At 41.6% G+C, this 19,824-nt stretch overlaps 1 protein-coding gene and 1 pseudogene across 4 annotated transcripts; both read left to right on the forward strand.

The window, feature by feature from the left end:
* The first annotated feature begins 335 nt into the window (after window positions 1–335).
* Window positions 336–9,040, forward strand: LOC133225728 (pantetheinase-like; annotated as a pseudogene).
* Window positions 9,041–9,418: 378 nt separating this feature from the next.
* Window positions 9,419–19,218, forward strand: LOC133225612 (pantetheinase-like). 4 transcript variants are annotated; one of them, XR_009729208.1, is made up of 8 exons: window positions 9,419–9,442; window positions 11,284–11,523; window positions 11,616–11,746; window positions 13,598–13,790; window positions 15,219–15,510; window positions 16,190–16,563; window positions 17,609–17,674; window positions 18,289–18,427. XR_009729208.1 is itself a non-coding variant. In XM_061378169.1 (8 exons), the coding sequence occupies exons 2-8, from the start codon at window positions 11,311–11,313 to the stop codon at window positions 18,834–18,836; spliced, it is 1,503 nt and encodes a 500-aa protein (XP_061234153.1). In that variant the 5' UTR covers window positions 9,419–9,442; window positions 11,284–11,310; the 3' UTR covers window positions 18,837–19,218. The 4 variants fall into 4 exon arrangements, 3 of the variants coding, with proteins under 3 accessions (XP_061234153.1, XP_061234154.1, XP_061234155.1); XM_061378169.1 differs by lacking the exon at window positions 17,609–17,674 and adding an exon at window positions 18,708–19,218 and having other exon boundaries at window positions 18,289–18,459; XM_061378170.1 differs by lacking the exon at window positions 17,609–17,674 and adding an exon at window positions 18,708–19,218 and having other exon boundaries at window positions 9,435–9,453; window positions 18,289–18,459.
* Window positions 19,219–19,824: the final 606 nt, after the last annotated feature.

The raw sequence follows: 19,824 nt of genomic DNA on the forward strand, positions 1-19,824 counted from the left end.
AGCTGAGAGAGCTGGAGGTAGGTGTGAGATGCACAAGATGCAGATCTGTAGACAGGAGATTTAATTAGCTCTCTTTGTGAAATGTTCGCTTACCTGACTTGTGCTGTTAGGACTTGAATTGGCTGGGATTACCAGAAAGAACACAAATGCCATTGAAATTAGAGCTGTCCTGCAGTGCATGAACTGGAGCAGACCTCTAGTAGAAACTAGAAAGGCCTAACTAACCCCTCTAGCTTTCTGGCAACACATCTCCCCACTTCTTTCTTTCATGTACACAATGGATGCAAAATTGAAGAGGAATCCTGGTTTCCAGTTGCTCAGACCAACTCACGAGCATGTTCTGCCATGATTATCCAGGGGTCCTGCAATTACAGTTAAAGCAGAGCAACGGGCTCTCCTGTGGGAAGCTCAGCAACCCCCTGGCTAGTGCTGTGCTTGTCTCATGCAGTGGCAGGTCTAAATACCCATCTGCTGTTACTTTTACCGTATGTGAAGCTGTAATAAGTAGGGACTGTGCCAGGAGCAAACTGCACTTGGCTAGATCAGAGCATCCGGAGCTGGGGCAGCACAGGTAGTGTCCGTGCAGCAGCAGTGACCTGAGGGCCATCTGTCTGCCTCCCGTGCCCCCCCCGCTGGCCAGGAATTTGACCATGCTGCCCTTCACTGAGATTTCCCAAGCTCTGGCTTGTTATCTGGCTGTGACCTGGGCTTGCCTTGAGCTGCATTACTACAGCAATGCCACACGTGCATCATTCACAGGTCTGGCAGGCAATGCATTTCTTTGGCTGCAACACAGTGGGAACTTCTCCAGTGGAGCAAGGCAGAGTTGCTGTCTTCTTGTTCTCTTGCCTTTGATGTGTGAGACTTTTCGAGCAGAGGGAACCATCTCCTGGTGCTGACTTTCTGCTGCTCCGGGGAATTCCCAGGTTTTCTGCAAGAATTTCGTTTAAAGTCCCCGACTTTGCTTGTCCCCATCCTCCTCCTGGGTGACTTCCAGGCTCCAGACACGGGGCTCCCTAAAGCTCATACCTCTGCTGTGCTTTTGGTGCTGTTTGCTCTGGAAGCCTGTACCCTGGACAGCTATATTGCAGCTGTCTATGAACACCGTATGGTGCTGTCAGAGGACACTGAAGTGCCATTTTCTCCTGAGGAGGCCTTGATGCTGACGGACAAAAATCTGGCAATTTTGGAGGTGGACATAAAAGAAGCCACCAGACAGGTAATTATAACTCATTACAGATATTCGGTAAACACTGACCGTTTATTCATTTTCTTAATGGTGTTTTTTTGGGCTTCTGTGTTGGTATCAGGATGCCCACATGATTGTGACACCTGAAGATGGCATTTATGGCTGGGTCTTTACAAAGGAAACAATCTACCCTTATCTTGAGGATATCCCAGACGCACAGGTGGGCTGGATTCCCTGTGCTGATCCTGGAAGGTATTGTTCCTGCTGTGTATGGGGAATGGTCCAAAGAGAAAGACAGCTACTTTTAGAGTAGTTGTTGATAGTTTTATGTATCTTGGAAGAGCTGCTATGAAATGAATCGAGGTTGGGCATCCTGTAGTTGCCATAAATAACTAGATGGCTTCCTTCCTCATTTTTATCTGTCTTTTTTTCTCACTATATTTCTTTTTATTTTAGTTACTCGGAAAGGTTGAGATTTACTTAAAACCCCCAAAACTCACAGAATATACTTTTCGGTGATGTATTCCATGCACGATTTAGAAAGTGTTTAAGATACAGGAATATTAAGACTATTTATGAATAAAATAGCGGCTATTACTGCAAAGATGTACTGCACAATTTCAAACATTTTTTAATCGTGATTTGGTAGGCTTTTTATCCTGTCACTTTCCTTAATAAGCAGCACCATTTTTTGAAGCTACAGTATTTAGTAAAAGAGAACAAAATGCACCACAGAAGAAACAAATCCTATGCTACCTCTGCACAGCAGCCAAATTGAGAGCTGAAGTAGAATGGGTGAGATTAGCCCTGTGTTGGTGTAACATCAGTGCTGTGCCGCACACCATCAGCAGAAGGGAGAGTTGAAGGTACGCCTGAGTTAATGTTAGGTGAAGCTAGAGTTTCAACACACTGAGCTTGGAAGCACAAAACCACTGCCTTCTGTTGAATAGCAGAAAATGAGAGTCTGTTATTAGATATGACTAACTTAAACCTATAATTCATGTGATCTGGAGTTTCAGTGTTGGTATTTTTATCGGTTAACCAATTTTGATGTTTTATATCCTTTCTTCCTTCCCTGCTGTTTAAGTTTGCTCCTCACTTGTGCTGGAAAGTGATAGTGGAGTAGACTCCACAACTCGTTAAAGTTGTAAAGTAGGTATGCTTTATTCAGCTGAAGGCGCACGGGGGATTGGTCCTCCAAAAGGCATGCGCACCTCAGTGCCGTTTTCCTTCTACATTTATCCTGTAAAGTTGTACATATGTATTAGGTTGCACAATACGCCTATACATATTCATATTCTATCCCCGCTTCGTATTATAATGAGCTAAAAGGCTCTCCATGCATGCGCAGTGCCTCCTGGTGGTCTTGGGCAGGGGTCTTCAGATGAAGTAAGTAGTCTTCCTCTTGTGGGTAGGGGTCTTCAAGATGAAGTAAACGAGTCTTCCTCAGGCTTGAACTTTTTACCTCTGGTCCTCACGCATGCCCTTTAGGAGCTGGATGGGTCTGGTCTATGTCCAACTGGTTTAATGAGCTATTCTCTTCATTAGGAGGTTTTATCCTGGTACTGCCTGATAAGGCATCTGCTGAGCTTGTCAAACAAGCTATAACTTAAGCAGTACCCCCTTGTACAACCCCCACTTTGTTCTCCTCATTAGGAGGTTCTATCCTGGTACTGTCTGATAAGGCATCTGCTAAGCTTGTCAAGCCAGCTATAACTTTAGCAGTACCCCCTTGTACAATCCCCCTCTGTACATTTTGTCTAGCCCCCTTGTACAACCCCCCTGTACACAATACGCCACATCAGTTTCAGAAAGACTGAGCTGCCTGGCAAGAAATAACTGTGTCTATGCGGTTGCGAATATGGGAGACAAGAAGTCGTGTAATTCCAGTGATGCAAGGTGCTCAAACGATGGTCACTATCGGTACAATACCAACGTTGTCTTTGACTCAAAGGAAAACTGGTGGCGCATTATCACAAGGTAAGGTGATTTTACAATGTTCAGGAAGTGCATCATCTTCCAGTGGTTAAAGGTGTGAAACAGAAGCTCCTTCCCAGGGTTAATTGTACACGGAGTCATTATAGAGTAGGTGTCAGAGGGTAGGTAAAGCCACTGCATTAAGTTATTTTCATTCCTGCTATTCTGAATTTAATAGCAAATAATTAAATAATTAATTAAATCTCAACGAGCCCTCTCTTTTTACTGCTTCTCAATAGGGAGTGACACATGAGATATTCAAGCATTAATGTCCTAAACTCTTGCAAACTAAATACAAATCCCCTTCACTGGTATAGATCAGAACCACGGATATTTGTGCTTGACTTGTCTTGCAGTTGTATGAAGTGTCCTTTTAGAAATTAAGATATAGCATGTTCACAAACATATTCTCTGTTACTTGAATTTAAATGAATATTGTATTCAGTATTAGCCTGATTTCAGTGGTTTGATTTCTTTTCTAACATATTTGTCTGCATTCCTTCCTTTCTATGAACAGGACAACCTTTTTGTGACAGAGAAACAGTTTAATTACCCTAAGGATTCAGAATTTGTGACTTTCAATACATCTCTTTGGCTACTTTGGCATTTTCACTTGTGCAAACATACTCTAACACGACCCAGCTGTGGTCTTGACAAGCAGATGTCAGGTTGACACCATTCTGTTCCCAACTGCTTGGGTTAACACTCTTCCACTGCTGTTGGTGGTCCAGTTTCACTCAGCCTGGGCCATGGGAATGAGCATCAATTTTTTTTTCAGCAAATTTGCACAACTCCACTTTAGATGTGACAGGTAATGTGATATTGCTCTAACTGATCTTGTTGATGTGGGCAACATTTATATCCATGTATTGAGTCTGCCTGAGCAGAAGTTCCCGTCAACTTTAGGCATACATGCATATCAACAGGATTAGGACAAAAGAACCTGTACATATAAAAAGGAAATCAAAATGTGATTTATAAGAACTCAGAAATGCTTAAGTTGATTAGAACACAGTTAGTTATTTGTTAAATGAGTTTACGCGTGGGATTCTTCATCTTCTGTCCCTGGTGTTTATCAATAAACATGTGAAGGCCCAAACATTTTTCTCCACTAGGTGGAAACCTAGCTCTGAAATGTTCCTGTGAGTCCTGAAAAGCACTTCAGGGCTGGATTCCTTGCCTCAAGTTTTCGTTGCAGGCTCGGTTTTCATTGTATGATTTTCCTGAGCAGACGCAAAAAAGGTCAAGCACAAGTTATGTGGAAATGTGCTTGCAGAACTGAAACTTACTGGTGGTGTTAAACTATAACCCTAAACTTTGCTTTCCAAATAGGAGTAGATGTGGGCTGTTCCTTTAGTTCTCAGTCATTGGTGGCCCTGTGTGACACAACTCACATCCTTTATGGATAGGTTTTTCTCAGGAGTAAAGATTTATGTATTTTTGTAAAGAGGTTGCATAAAGATGTGACTTTTAGAAAAATCTTTTCCTTACTACTGATTTTTTTTTTTTGATGGTGTTACCATTCATTTTAATCAGAAATACTGATTTCTAATGCAGCTAAACTCAATAAGGAATGTATAGATTCAACCACTTATATGCAATGGCATATAATCAACATGCTAATCTTGTCTCTTGCAATATATGAAACATCAAAGTTTGGTCTGCTTTTCACTGGTTGGAAAAAGCATTGGGTTAGGATTGTGGTCTGTGAAGCTTAATTTAGTTTCAAAACAGTTGGTAAGCATTAGAATAAAATTTGTCACATGTATAATTAGGTAGGAATGCTCACTTGTCCCATGCACTTCCTTTCAGGTTAAAAGCTTTCGTGTGTTCTGTGTTTGCAGGGAGTGGTATTTATGCCCCAGATGGTCTGAAAGCATTTTTTTACAACACAGAAATGGAAAACGGCCACCTTTTGGTGACAGAACTGACCTCACGCCCGTGTCTCTCTCCTGACTGTCCCACTTCTGTTAACTGGAAACTGTATGCCAGCAGGAACGAACAGCTTCCATCAAACAAGCACTGTTTCAGTGGGGTCATTTACCATAATCTCTTCTTTTTCATGGAACTCCCTGAACCTGAGGGAAATTGTGCTATTTGCCATCAGGATCTCTGTTGCCATCTGAGTTACAAGACAGTAGAGAAGCAGAAAGATGACATTTATGTTCTGGGTGCCTTTGATGTCCTACATGTTGTTGAAGGAGAGTATTATTTGCAGGTAAAGGGTTTTTTGTTCTTTTGACAGTGGGGAGGCTGCAATATTCTCTTTGCACACCATTTGCATTTGTCTTATTTTTGATTGAGGGGGGTTAAGAGGAGGCATTTTTTAGGTCTCTCTGAAACCATTTGTTTTTTCATGATACATTTTGACTTCATTAAGGGTGTTGACCCTGCTTTTCTGTCTGTGTTATGAATGATGAAAGTGAAGGCCCTGAGTTGACCCTATGCTATAACACTTCAAGGATGACAGGTCACCCAGCAGTTTTGGCAAGCACAGCCTGATAGATACGCTTCTCTGTGCTGACTGTAGTTTCTAAAACATGTCTTGCATAAGTTGGTCTTCAGGTTTTACAGGTTATAGGTTTGGCAGGATCTATTGCTGAGGGGAGACCTTTTCGCTCTCTACCTTGAAAGGAGGTTTTAGTGAGGTGGGGGTTGGTTTCTTCTCCCAAGTAACAAACGATAGGACAAGAGGAAATGGCCTCAAGTTGCACCAGAGGAGATTTAGACTGGGTATTAAAAAATTTATTCACTGAAAGTCTAGTCAGGCACTGGAACAGGCTGCCCAGGGAAATGGTGGAGTCACCATCCCTGGAGGTATTTAAAAGATGTATAGATGTGGTGTTTAGGGACGTGGTTTAGTGGTGGACTTGGGAGTGCAGGTTAATAGTTGTACTCAATGGTCTTAAAGGTGTTTTCCAACTTAAAGAATTCTATGGTTCTGTGATCCTAAGGAGGTTTCCATATATGTGTACAAAAGGGAGATAAGATTGTAGAGTTCTCCTTGTCTTCACAGGGATGCTCTTGTCACAAGAAAGCTGTTTTCTGCTCAGTGATTTTTACTATTGTGCTGATGTGATTCTCTAATATGTAGTTGTCTAACAAAGTTAAGAAACTAAATATGGACATAACATTTGTAATAATACGGCTTGTCGGTGTATTGATTCTATTCAATTTTGCTCTTAGGCTTTTTTTGAGGTGCTCTTTGTCTTTTCTCTATGATTCTCTGTATCTTTAGAGTATTCCCATTAGAGTAGGCAAAAAAGTGTGCCTTCAGTTTTTTAGGAGACTCAGGCAGAACTGGAGTAACACCCCTAGGTCACAAACTATTCCACATCTATGACTAAATGCATTATGCATTATGCATGAGCGCACACAGAACTTATAAACACTTGTGGATACACAGACATTGCTCTGCTGCTGTGTCTGTGTAAATAACTGGCAAAGTAAGTGCTGGCAAATAACTGTCTTTTTACAAAGTTTAAAGTGCCCTCCACCTCTTGCTCTAAATAAATGGGTAAACGCATTGGATTATTTGTTCATCATGGCAGATTTTCTTATAATCAAATCTAGCTTTTGACTGTTGAAAGTTTAGCAGTATTTTGCCTTTCTGTATCTTCCTCCCCACAGATATGCACGCTGCTCAAGTGCAAGAGCACAGATCCAGAAACATGCAGGCAGCCAGTGGAAACAGCTCAGACCAAGTTTGAGATGTTCTCCCTCAGTGGCACGTTTGGCACCAGCTATGTTTTTCCAGAAGTCTTGTACAGTGGGGTGCAGCTGGCCCCCGGGGAGTTCGAGGTAATGGAACACCCTTGCGAGTTGTCTGACTTGTAACACCAATGGTCAAAAAGCCACTATAAAACACAGGAGCAACTTGGTCGTTATCAGTGTTCTGTATTTCAGTAACTGGGTGGAGTTCAAGGCAGCTTTACTTCTGCCTGATTTTCTTAGTTGTGTCAACACAGGGGGTTCATTTTGCTGATTCCCTTCTTCCCTGTCCTCTCAAATCCCCTAGAATAAAATATTGCTCAAGACAGAACTAGTTTTTCTCAGACTTCATAGTAGCTCCAGGTGAGCTACCACATCTCTCACCTAGGTCAACATTTATGAATGTATTATTTTGTGTTTGTTACACACAAGTGCTAGTTTGCCAAGGTTCCTGTTTATTTCACTTTTCCACAATTAGGTGCTAACTGATGGATGTCTGATAAGTCAGACTAGTACATCAAAGCCAGTTTTGAGTGTAGCACTCCTTGGGAGGTGGTATGAAAAGGACCCTCCACACACAGAGCAAGCTTCTCCATGATTTCACTGCAGATCCTTTAAGATCTCATCTGCTTGTTTCTGTAAAACTAATTAATCATGATAAATCATAATGTCAATTGATGTTAATTAACGTTAATACGTATAATTATATGACATTTTGTTTATCAAGTTGCCGTATCTAACAGTGTAGTCACTGCACATTGATTTGTTGACTTGATTTTGCAGCCAAAATTAATTACTGCCAGACAGTTCTGCATGTGTTTTTATATAATAGTTTAGGTTGTCGTAGGCTTCACCCTGACACTGTAGACAATAGAAAGTAAATTCCTCTGACTTTACTGCTGTAGGGTTAAGGTACGTGAGAGTGGCATGTGGCCCAATAGCACCCAACTTTTTATTCTTTGGAATTTTTGGTGGAGTATTAGAGGTCATTTCCACATCACTGTCCCACCGCAGCTCTGAGCATCTGAACAGACGCTTTCCTAAACCAGAGCCTGACAGAACCTTTGAAGGCTGATGGTTAAACTTTTGTAATTTACTCTGAAAAATACAAGAAGCCTTGAAAACAAAAACCCCTGTTTTTCAAAAAAGCAGCTATTCAACCCGTCACACAGTGTAATGTGTCATCATGCCATGCCCCAGCTTACAGTTGGAAGACTCTTCTTGGATCTTTCTGGCCATAGTTTCAGGGTGTGGAAAATTTCCTTTCCTTTCCATGAAACTACCGATAACTGTGTCACCTTTTTCAAGTGGCCAGGTGGGTCCTTGTCAGAAATTCTCAAAATGAGAAATTTCACAGGTGCACATCTGTCTTCCCATGAAATGTTTGCTCATGATGGTGTGAGGGAGAGTCAAGGCTTTGCAGGAAGGTGTTGGGAAAGGCTGAAGAGCAGCTTGCATGGGTTGAACTCACTCACGTATGTGTGGGTGCAGGTCCTGCAGACTGTACTTCCTAAGCAAGTGGACTGGATTAATTTGTGTGGCACAAATACGATTGCTCAGTGCAGTTAATTCAGTTGTCTATTCTGTAGATTTATTCAGAAATAAAAACATTGTTCAATTTAATTTGACCAGTGTCATAGAAAAATGGACTTGCAGGATGCAAGATACAGTGTTTCTGAACAAAGCCAACATTGTAAACACAAGATTTTAGTCTGTAAATGTATTAAATTGTAACTCTCTACAATTCATATAATAGAAGTAATGGAAAACACTCTGCTTGTTTGTGGAGAAAAATACTGTAGCATTATATTTGTATCCACACCCTAGGACATGGGGTCCTCTTAGAGCTAAGCAACATAACTGTGCTCTGGCTAAAAATGAGTAGCTTTTGGTTTCCTCAGCCCTGCTGCACACGTCCTCACTTATTTGTAATGATTGAATGGCTGAAAGTGTGACCCTTCACACAGACTTCTCCACAGCAAGATTAACCCTTTGAATAAGGAGTTGTCTTCCATGCAGTCTCTCTTAGCACAAGAAAAGGGGCAGGACCACAGTCTGAAGACAGACTACCTCTACAGCTAAACTGATTTAGCATCAAATTGCATCCTATTTCACAAAAGTAAGTCCTCACTAACCGCCATCCTCAGGCAGTTACAGAGGCTGAGGGAAGAATACAGTACAGGAGTGGGGAGAGTGGACTGGGGGGGGGTGAAGGTGTGAAAAGTAGAGGGAACTCTAGATAAGCATCCTGGTTTTGTCTGGGATAATTTTCTTCCCAGTAGCTGGTGCAGTGCTCTCTTTCAGTTTTAGCCTGAGAATAGTGCTGATAACACACTGATGTTCTTAGTTGTTCCTACGTAATGTTTACTCCAACCAAGGACTTTTCAGTCTCTCATGCTCTACCAGGAAGGAGGGGCACAGGAAGCCAGGAGGAAGCAGAGACAGGACACCTGACCCAAGCTAGCCAAAGGGCTACTCCATACCACAGCACGTCACAGCCAGTATATAAACTGGGGGGAGTTAGCTAGGAGGGACTGGTTGCTGCTCTGGCCAGGCTACATATCTGTTGGTGTGTGGTGAGCAATTATATTGTGTAGCACTTGTGCTTATTTACCCTTCTAGTTTTATATTCTCTCCCTTTGTTATTTCTCTTATCATTATTGTTATTATTAGTAGTAGTATATTGTACTTCAGTTATTAAATTGTTCTTACCTCAAACCATGGGTTTTACATTCTTTTGCTGCTTCTCCCCATCCCACCCAGGATAGGGAGGGGGGAATGTGTGAACAGCTGTGTGGTACTTGGTTGCCACCTGGGCTTAAACCCAGACAGTAAGTTTCCTCTTACATTGCCAGCAGCCATGTGTAGCCAGGACTGATGTAGTTTCATTCATTTTTATTCTGTGGGTTCAGTGGGTTGTTTTAACTAGCATTAGTTCCTTGTTCCTGGGTGAGCTTCCAGCTGTGCAGGCAGGAGGTGGTGGTGCCTGCTGGAACAGAGGCAGACAGGGATGCTTACTTCCCACTGTATGGCAGAACATACTGACTGCTGTCCTTGCTGTTGCTAAACGAGGGAGCGTTTACTGCTTCCTCCTTCAGACTTCTGTCTGATTGTTGTTAATGTGACTCAATCTATACCTCATTTGGTAAGGAAAACAGGGGTGGGAGGAAAGGCTTTTCAAGCCACATTACTTCAATTATCACTGAAATTTCTGTTGCAGCCTTTTAAAGGCTCATATTTAAAGTTACTGAATGAGTATGCTGTGTCTAGTAATGTATGTAGAGAAGTACTTAGAGGTGAACATTACCAGATGTGAATCAATGTTCCTAATGGTTGAAATCCTCAGTCAGTGCTACTCTTAAATTCACCCACACATCTTTCTTTTCTATAATGCTCTGTAGAAAAAGAGCTGTACAATGTGGAGCTCTACAGTGACAGTTTGCTGTAGCTGAAGGCAGACAGCCTGTTCTGCTTCCCGGTATTCAGGAAACCTTTTCCAAATCAGAAGACCTCAACTACTAGAAAGTAAAAAAATTGAAAATATCATAGGTGAAAAATGCATTTGAACTGAACTGAAGATTAAAAATGAAGGCTTCTCAATGCATAGCATGTTTCTGGGGACAGGAAAGGTGAGCAGAGGAGAAGGCATGCTACTGCATCTGACGAACTAGCCTGCTATTCTGCTTCAGGCTAGTGGCAGCCAGGCAATGGGTACTTCCCTGCCTGATTTCAGAGGAAAACATTCTCTCCAGATGCATATTTTCTGGTGGAAAGTTATTGAAGGTGATGTACAGCTAAACAGAAGCAACTGTGAGAGCAACTGGAATGCATGCAAGGACCAGTTCTGTTGCTGGCTTAAGTGTATTACATCTAAATACAGTGAGATACTAATGCAGATTTTGGTCTAAAGAAACTCAGGGAAACAAGCTGCACATACTGACACATAGCACAGGAACTGGGGAATATGAAGACATCTTCTTTAAGAATAAAGCATTTTTTAAGACCCTCACTTTTCTGTCTTAAACTTCACAGAAGCCTAGCTCCAGGGGTGACACATCCACCTTTCACCTGGATATCAGAATTGAGCCAACATAGATAGCAGAAGTCTACTGCAATCAATGACAGAGAAAAGTGTAGCAAAACCAGGACTGTTCTTTCTAGCCATGTGTTTAATGATTTATTTTTATATTGACACAATTAGTCATGGCTTAGCCCAGTTTTTCAGTCTGGTTCAGTTGCAACACCATTACTGTGTACTGTTCTACTTTCCCACATGTCACCAGTGATACCTGATTCCAAAGTAATGCTTTGAAAGGCCAGCACTTCCTCCCTCCTTCGAAGTTAAACTTTGTCCCTCTTGTCTTTTCTATGCGTGCTCTTTTGCACTGTTTGTCTACAACTCAAAGCAATCTAGGAGCTGCGAGGCACCAGCCATGCTCCTGTCCCAGCCTCTCCTGCACGCTGTGCTGTTTGCACTCACAGCCCTTCAGGCCCTTGCCTCCAACACCTTCATTGCAGCTGTCTATGAGCATGCCGTCATCCTGCCAAATCCTGCTGATGAGCCTGTTTCTCCTGAAGATGCTTTGGCCCTGATGAACAGAAACATGAATGTCTTGGAAGGGGCCATCAAGGAAGCTGCCCAGCAGGTACCAGGTGTATTGTGAGTGCTGTCAATTAGTGTTTTCTGCTCCTGGTTGTCTGTTGATGGGTGAATTCTTAATGGAACCTGTTGTGCCAGGGTGCCCACATCATTGTGACTCCTGAAGATGGCATTTACGGCTGGCAGTTCACAAGAGAAACCATCTACCCATACCTGGAGGATATCCCAGATCCAGCGGTGAACTGGATTCCCTGCACTGACCCCACAAGGTGATTTCTTCTGCATTGATTTAGTGCTTTTATGCTAGTGTTTTATGGAGTTGCACATGAGCTGCTCCTAGGAAGTGCCTAAGAACTAGCACTTTTGACGTGATAGTAAGTTTCTATTAAAGTTGCATATGAAGGTAAGTTACATGATAAAATATATAACATGTCCATGACTAATTGATGAAAGAACCGTATTATTATTTTTTTAATTATAAACTTTAAAGAGAAATTCAAACAATATAGAGAATTTGGGTTACTGAATGTAGAGGAAATGTCTTTTTTTTTTCACTTTGAAAAGTTTTGATGCTAAAATATTCTGCTTCTCATTTGCTTTCTTTTTTTTCACACTATTTTGAATAGAACTGATGATTGTAAATTCTTAGCGCTACTTTTTATTTGTTTTGTTAGTTTGTTTGGTTTTTTTTGCAAATGCCATATTAAGCCAGAAGCACACATACCATTTTTGTGGACAGCCAAGAACTAGTTTTTGAGCAGCTAATAGCAGAGGTGCTGAGGTTAGTGAGGTTAGTAGTCAAAGTCCAAACCTCCGATCAATACTAACCCATACATTTCCAATGTTACTATTTCACAATTAAGATAAGATACAGTCTGAATTGCTAGAGTCTCAGTACTGCAGAATATGATCTGTCATTTAAGCATCAAGTTTCAGCAGGGACAAGCTAACTTATAGTTGAGCGCTGAACTTCAGATCCATACAGCATGCAATAGTTGCGCAGCCATGGAACTAGAGCTGTGGTCTGCCTTTTAACCATGGCTTTCTGCACCTGCTCAATGGTGAACTACTTAGAGCATGTTATTACATCTGAGGATGTAATTCCTCAGTGGCCCAGGAGGAAGATTTGCAATGGGGAGAAATGCAGGATGTGCAATTTTTTACTGAGACATAAGTAGCTAAAATATGCATAGTCTTCAGTGGATGTGGGGTGGCAGCGTGTCTAACCAGGTGTTATTCTAGTTATTCATAGAATCATGGAATGGTTTGGGTTGGAAGGGACCTTAAAGCACATCCAGTTCCAATCCCCCTGCCATGGGCAGGCACACCTTCCATGAGATCAGGTTTCTCAAAGCCCTGTCCAACCTTGAACACTGCCAGGGATGGACTTCCATGACTTCTTCGGGCAATCTGTGCCAGTCTTTTCTTCACACAGTTATTTTTTGTGAAGGTGGTCTATGTGTCTCTTCACTGTTCTAAATCAGGGTTTTCATTAGCAGCTTATGGGAATGTGATGCCTGCCATTACAGTCTGGCATGTCCTATTCCTTGGTGCTATATATGTATCCTACATTCTGGTCCTCCTGTGTGGCCCATGCACGCCTTGCAAAGCGATATACATTGCCACCTTACAGAGGCAGATGACTACTTTCTTTCTGGCCTGTTATGGGCACTTCATTCCACAGCTCAACTCTGCTCCATGTGTTGAGGGCCCAGAGTTACTGTTCTCAGATGCCACCTTGCCAGGCACAAAGATATTCTCGTGTGTGATACCAACTTACTATCTTCCTCTGCTCAGTGGTTCCTCTCCTGCCTGTTCCCAGCCCTAGAATTATCTGCTTGCTGCAGTGCATGTTCTGGGTACTGAGGGGTTCTGGCAGGCCACACCAGGGTGGCATGTTCCTCTGGATGCCACTGGGAGAGCTCCAGAACTGACACCAAGGTGCAGGAAACAACCTGTGGAAGTGCTGCAGCAACCATAAGTATCTTCCTGACCTGCCATGACTGCTGGGTTGGAGGAGCTGCCTGTGAGCCCTCAGCACTCCAGCGATGGACACCACTGATAGCACAGATTTTGTCAGCCTTTTTGTTTTTTTATTTCTGTTCCCTAAAATACATCAGATTTGCTCCTGCTCCAGTGCAGGAACGACTCAGCTGCATGGCCAGGAATAACTCCATCTATGTGGTTGCAAACATTGGGGACAAGAAGCCGTGCAGCTCCAGCGATCCCAGCTGCCCCAAGGATGGTCGCTATCAGTACAACACTGATGTCGTCTTTGACCCAGAGGGAAAACTGGTGGCTCGTTATCAGAAGGTGAAGTGGCCCTGGAAAATCAGGAGCTGTTTTTCAACTACTTACAAAATTTCTCAATTTAGCAGAATTAAATGCCAGTCATTGTCTGTGGCAGATTTTTGCTTCTGGTAATAGTAATTTAAAAGAATATCTCTCTTGCTGTGAATTGTTGACTCCAAATTTGCATTTACTGTCATGTTTCTCAAAATATACTCAAATGAAAAATGATTGCTCAGGTCTGGTTTAGTGGCATATGGTTTTGGTCAACTTCCTCAGTTCATTAACTCCCTGTTACTGGAAAACCTGCTCCTTAAGCAGCTTTAGTTTTCAGTGCCAGGTTTCCACTGGCCTACCCCTTCATGTTCCAGATTTTAAGAAGTTCATCTGCATCTTGTCTTACATGAGTAGTCTGATTTAAAGAAGAGAGGCCCTTTGCTATATATTTATTTTTTCATAATGTTTCAGCACAGTTCTAGCACAGAACTATCTGGACAAAGCCGTAGACCTAAGCTAGGTGCAAAAGAGATGATGGCATTAAAACATTGCACCCAATGAAAGTATCTTCTTTCAGTTTTATGTGCCTACCTGCAAGGTTCATCAGGGTTGTTTGGAGGCCGTGTGCCAAATTGCATGCTGACGTGGCTAAACTGAAGTCATTTATTTAATGCACTTTAGGCACAGTATTCACCTGGTTCTTCAGAGACAATGTCAAGGTATTTCTCTGTGAGCAGACTGGGTGAAGGGGACACTGATAATGCAAGTCTGATCCCCCATGTGCCACTGAATTAGAAGTTCAGTAAACTTGGACCTCTCTTCTGGCTCGGTGAACATGTTTATTGTCCAGGCCACCTCGAGATTAAAGGACTGTCTTAGTAAACGTGAATGTGAAGGAAGAAGGTAAATGTTGGAAAGCTGAGAATGTCAAAACTTGCATTTTTCTGTTGGTTGAGATCATCTGCCTCTCCCCATCACCACAGTCTTTATTTTCTTCTCTGCTCTGTAGTCTTCCAGTACTGTCTTACACTTTCTGCTGGTGCTGTGTGCTCCCAGTCCTTCTTGTGTCTCCACACCAAAGTCACCAATTGTGTCTCTTGGCACCAGATCTTACATGCTCCTCTTCCATTATTCTTTCTCTTCTGTGTTTCTTTTGGGTCACCAGAATTGCAAACTAGCTGGGGAGGGTGGAAAGATTACTTTTATGGCAGTTGCAGGTGGCTGACACTGACAGACCTGCAGTTGCTTTCCTAGCTAGATGCCAGGGCAATTTGTGTCTCCTCATATTCACCTTTTGGGCACTACGGTGATCATGTAACTTTACCCTGACTTCCTACATGTGAAGGCTTAAAACAGAAGCTCTTCTGTTTCAAAAAACTTCTCTGGTCATTTAGGGGATGATTCCAGGATTGCAGTGTCTTTAACCAATTCCTCCTTTTTTTCCTTCACCTACAGTACAATCTCTTTATTCCAGAAACTCAGTTTAATTACCCAAAAGAGCCAGAAGCCATCACCTTTGAGACCCCCTTTGGGAAATTTGGCATTTTCACTTGCTTTGATATCCTCTTCCATGAACCTGCTGTGGTCCTAGTAAGCAAGTTGCAGGTGGACACCGTGCTTTTCCCAACAGCTTGGATGAACGTCCTGCCCTTTCTGACTGCAGTTGAGTTTCACTCTGCCTGGGCTATGGGCATGGGTGTCAACTTCCTAGCTGCCAATACACACTGTACCAGCATATCTATGACAGGTAATTAATTCTTACTCTGTCTGAAAGATCTTTATAACCATAAATCTCTATTCCGTGCACTGCAAGGTGATTTGCAGAAGAATGTAGAGTATTTATATGAAGGTGAACAGTTTAGTCACCAAATTTTAAACCTGATAAATCCTGTCATGTTTAAAATCCTGGTGCCATACAGTGCACAACCAAACGTGAGTATTTTATTTTCTTCGCCTTAGGGTCTTAGGATTTTCCTTCCTTTCTTTTAATGCCTCTAAACAAGTACTTAGTTACTGCCCTTTCCACATGAGTAGATACTACTGAAACTTAGGCTCTTTTCCTCTCCACCTCTGATTGCATGTCAAACTGCAAGTATACTTGTAAACCGCATACATGGCTTCATTTATTATGGCCAAATGAAAGACTTATTTATAGTTGTATTTAACACAGTTAGGTGGAAAAGTGTTAAAAACAAATTTTCAGACCTACTGCAGTAACACTGCTAAGAAGTCTGCACCTAGGGAAATAAATGCTGTTCTTTGCTGAAGCATGAACTGTGTATACTGAGTTGCTAGCAGTCAGCTTTGGTGAGACTAAAATTTCTGTACTATTTATAAAATAGTGGATAAAATAACAGTAGTGACAATTAAAAGGACAAAATGAATTTTTTAAATTCTTTTTGTACCGACCTTTGTGCTTTCCTCAGGGAGTGGTATTTATGCACCAGATGGAGCCAGAACATACTACTACAATATGAAAACTGAGGATGGTCGCCTCCTTGTTGCTGAATTAGATTCACACCCTCGCCTTTCTGCTGCCTTTCCACCGGCTGTCAACTGGAGCTCATATGCTTTGAGTGTTGAAAGAGTCTCATCGAATGACAATGATTTTGGAGGACTTGTCTTTCATGACTGGTTCACTTTCACAGAGCTCACTAAGCCTGAGGGGAATCGCACCGTTTGCCAGAAAGACCTCTGCTGTCACTTGAGCTACAGGATGGCAGAGAAACGAGAAGATGAAGTTTATGTGCTGGGTGCTTTTGATGGGCTTCATGTTGTTGAAGGACAGTACTATTTGCAGGTAATGATTCTTTGGAAGAGGGTTACTTATTTCAGGAATCATCTTTACAGGGAGAAACCTTCAACTCTGTGGGGGGAAAAGACAATTACTTTCTTGAGTCCTGGTGTCCTGTTTGTTAGCAGGAGGAAGTAGTTGTTAAAAACATCCAAGCCTGATTACTTTTATATCCAACAGATGCAGTGGAGAGGTCTCTAAACCTCTTTTAGGTTCCGAGAGTGCACTCACCAGTTATTTAGGTGTGCAATATTTGATAAATTTAGGTCTTCTTTTTTGACTGTCTGCAGCAAGTGTCTGAATCTCCTCTGTAATCTTCATCAGGGTTGCTGTTAAAAAAAAAAAATCTCCTTTTATGAGATAATTTGATAATTTAGAGTCACAGAAATGTTAATTTTTTGTCATTTCTCAAATTACAGCAATGAAGTTTACTGAAATGGCATATGACATTTACTGGAAATGTCAACTCCTCTTTTAATCAAATATTAGGGAAGACTTAGTTTCATCCTGGTTGAGTTTGTTTAAAGCCATGTTAGAAAATCTTCTTTGCCTTCATAATTAAGTTACTGTGCCAGCAGATTATTCGTTTTTTAGTTAATTACTTCTATTTGTCCACATGGTCTTTGCATAGCAGCTGGGACAGACTCCAGGATATAGGAGGAAGTCTTAGCCAGCAAACAGCTCATCTAATGCATTTAAGAAGGTACCTTGAATGAATTCATTTCTTAATGAGCTCACTTAGAAAACCTATTGCAGTGATTGTGGAAGCTGCCAGATAGTCTCTACCAGTACTGAATTTTCTAGAGAAAACAGGAATTCCTACACTTCCCTTTACCCCTCAGTATTTTTTCATTTCCTCAAAACATACTGATAGAATTTTAATCTTTTTTTTTTCGCTGCTTATTTACATTTTAACCCCAAACCATATCTGCTGATGAATAATACTTCTGATGTGTGCAAATGTTTCTTCTGTCTCCCAATATCTGACACAAATAGAAAAGCTCTTATCACCTGTCTACAAAACCAGCTAACATCTTTTGACTCTTCACAGTAGTACTAGCTTTATTTCATATTTCTTCATGATTTCCATAAACATTTATCAGCTGGATAATTAACTGTAAGGGCAAAAGGAAAACACTGTCATTCTTACATCCCTCTGTATGCTGCAACTACTAAGACAAAACTGTATCTCCCTGACGTATACTGACCAGAGTTTAGATGAAGAACATCAGATTCAGATTTCCCATGGATTGCCAGGCCATCTAATGAATTTTCATTAGCAACATATACAAATATCAGTAGGAGGACCTGTGTGTACAGTTGCACAATGTACTCATGATGAGGACTTTGTTTCATTTGTCTACTATTTCCATTCACAAACTCATCTCCAAAAGACATGTAGGAAAGGATCATTCAAACAAGAGAACTGGCCATTGGAAAAATCAGTGGAAGTGGCAGGATTAGGCTTCAGGAATGAAATAAGGTACTCTGACAGCACTTACATCCGAAACAGGTTATTTCTGATTACTAAGGCAATGAAGCTCTGGAAAAACCCCAATCAGATCAAAGAGTGAAAAAATATGCTACAACTAAAAGGAGTTGCTTAAAGATTATGAAAGACATCCTGTGACAGTCACCTGCCCCAACACACACTGGTTTTAATGACACAAGGCTTTCCTACCAGAGTGTTTCCGTCTTGCTAAATACGTTGTTACATCTTCCTCCCTGCAGATATGCACCCTGCTCAAGTGCAAGAGCACAGACCTGAACACGTGTGGCCAGCCGGTGGAGACAGCTCAGACCAAGTTTGGGATGTTCTCCCTCAGTGGCACGTTTGGTACCAACTATGTCTTTCCAGAAGTCTTGTACAGTGGGGTACAGCTGGCCCCTGGGGAGTTCCAGGTAATGGGACACCCTGGAGCTGTGTCATGCTAGGTTCTCTGTGCAATAGTAGTGGAATAAACTGTCTCAAAGCAGGCAAAATGAACTTCCTCATAGCGAATCATCACATCCATTAAATAGCTTTTAATGAAGTCACTAGTTTGTGTAACAGATATGGTCTGACGTACCTCTTCCTGTTTTGTCACATTTTTCTGAGCTCTTAGTATGTTCATATCTAACCATGTTCTTCTCTTACCTTTGTCAATCAGGTATTAAGTGATGGGCGCTTGATAAGTAAGACAAGAACAACAAAACCAGTCGTCACTGTGACACTTTTTGGACGGTGGTATGAAAAGGATCATCTGAAGCAAGACCCACAACTGCCAGCCTTCTCATGATATTACCAAAACTGAAGCTGTATGCTATTAACCCTATGTCCAAATAAGATACAGCATCCTCTACTATAACAATCCCAATTATATTTCTTCTTTCCAGTTGCACAAACTCTTATCTATGTCCTTTGTTTAGTAATAATGCAGCAATATTATTTTCCTGATACCATTTATTGAGAAGTATCTATTTCTATATCATAAAATTATCAGTCTTTTATAGTGCAAAACAGCAGTTTTTTGTTTCTCTCTCTGTTGAATGGATTTTTTTTCTAGCCCTCAGAAATCCTGTACTGTGGGCCAGAGGATACATTCTTATTAAAAATAGCATTGCATCTTTTATAATTGCAGATTATTATAAGACCAGTAAATAAAACAATTAAAGATGTGATTTGTGACATGTCTATACAGAAATGTTTGACAATGTTCTCTGATATAGAACCATTTATGCTGAGCTATGTAAGTCTGCTCCTACCCCACTTATACATCTTTTTTCCTATTTGTATTTCTTTGGGTTTATTGCACTTACGCCGTTGGTGCACATCATGTGGCACATGGCAGCATAGAATACTGCAACACGGAGCCTGAGCAAGGACTCTAGTCAAAGAGGCAACCCTGAAACAAAGCCTGGCACCACTTCATGATCAGAACCCAACATGAATTTTCATTTCTTTGAGACCTCTGTTAACCAAAACTTGGAATTGAAACCACAAAGTATTCTACTTGACAGTTCTGAACACAGCTCGCCGACAGCTGCTGTCTGCACTAGATGCTATTCAGAGCTGGAACTGTTTGTACCCAATGAAGAGGTCACTGAGTGAGCTGGTATCATATAGCAGCTTCTCCATCTCCTCCATTTCTGGACATGTAACAGCAACATGTGAAATAAGCCTTGTCCTTTGCTTCTTCATGGTAACGTTGGGTAGTGTTGCCCTGCAGATAAATTTGCTGTAGGGGTTAGAGGGTTTAGACTTACATTTAAGACCAGCTAATCCTG

The sequence above is a fragment of the Neopsephotus bourkii genome, unplaced genomic scaffold, assembly GCF_033783945.1.
Source record: "Neopsephotus bourkii isolate Nb327-2 ecotype Australia unplaced genomic scaffold, CSIRO-AGI_Nbou_v1 NB_1765, whole genome shotgun sequence".
In the NCBI taxonomy this organism is placed as follows: domain Eukaryota; kingdom Metazoa; phylum Chordata; class Aves; order Psittaciformes; family Psittacidae; genus Neopsephotus; species Neopsephotus bourkii.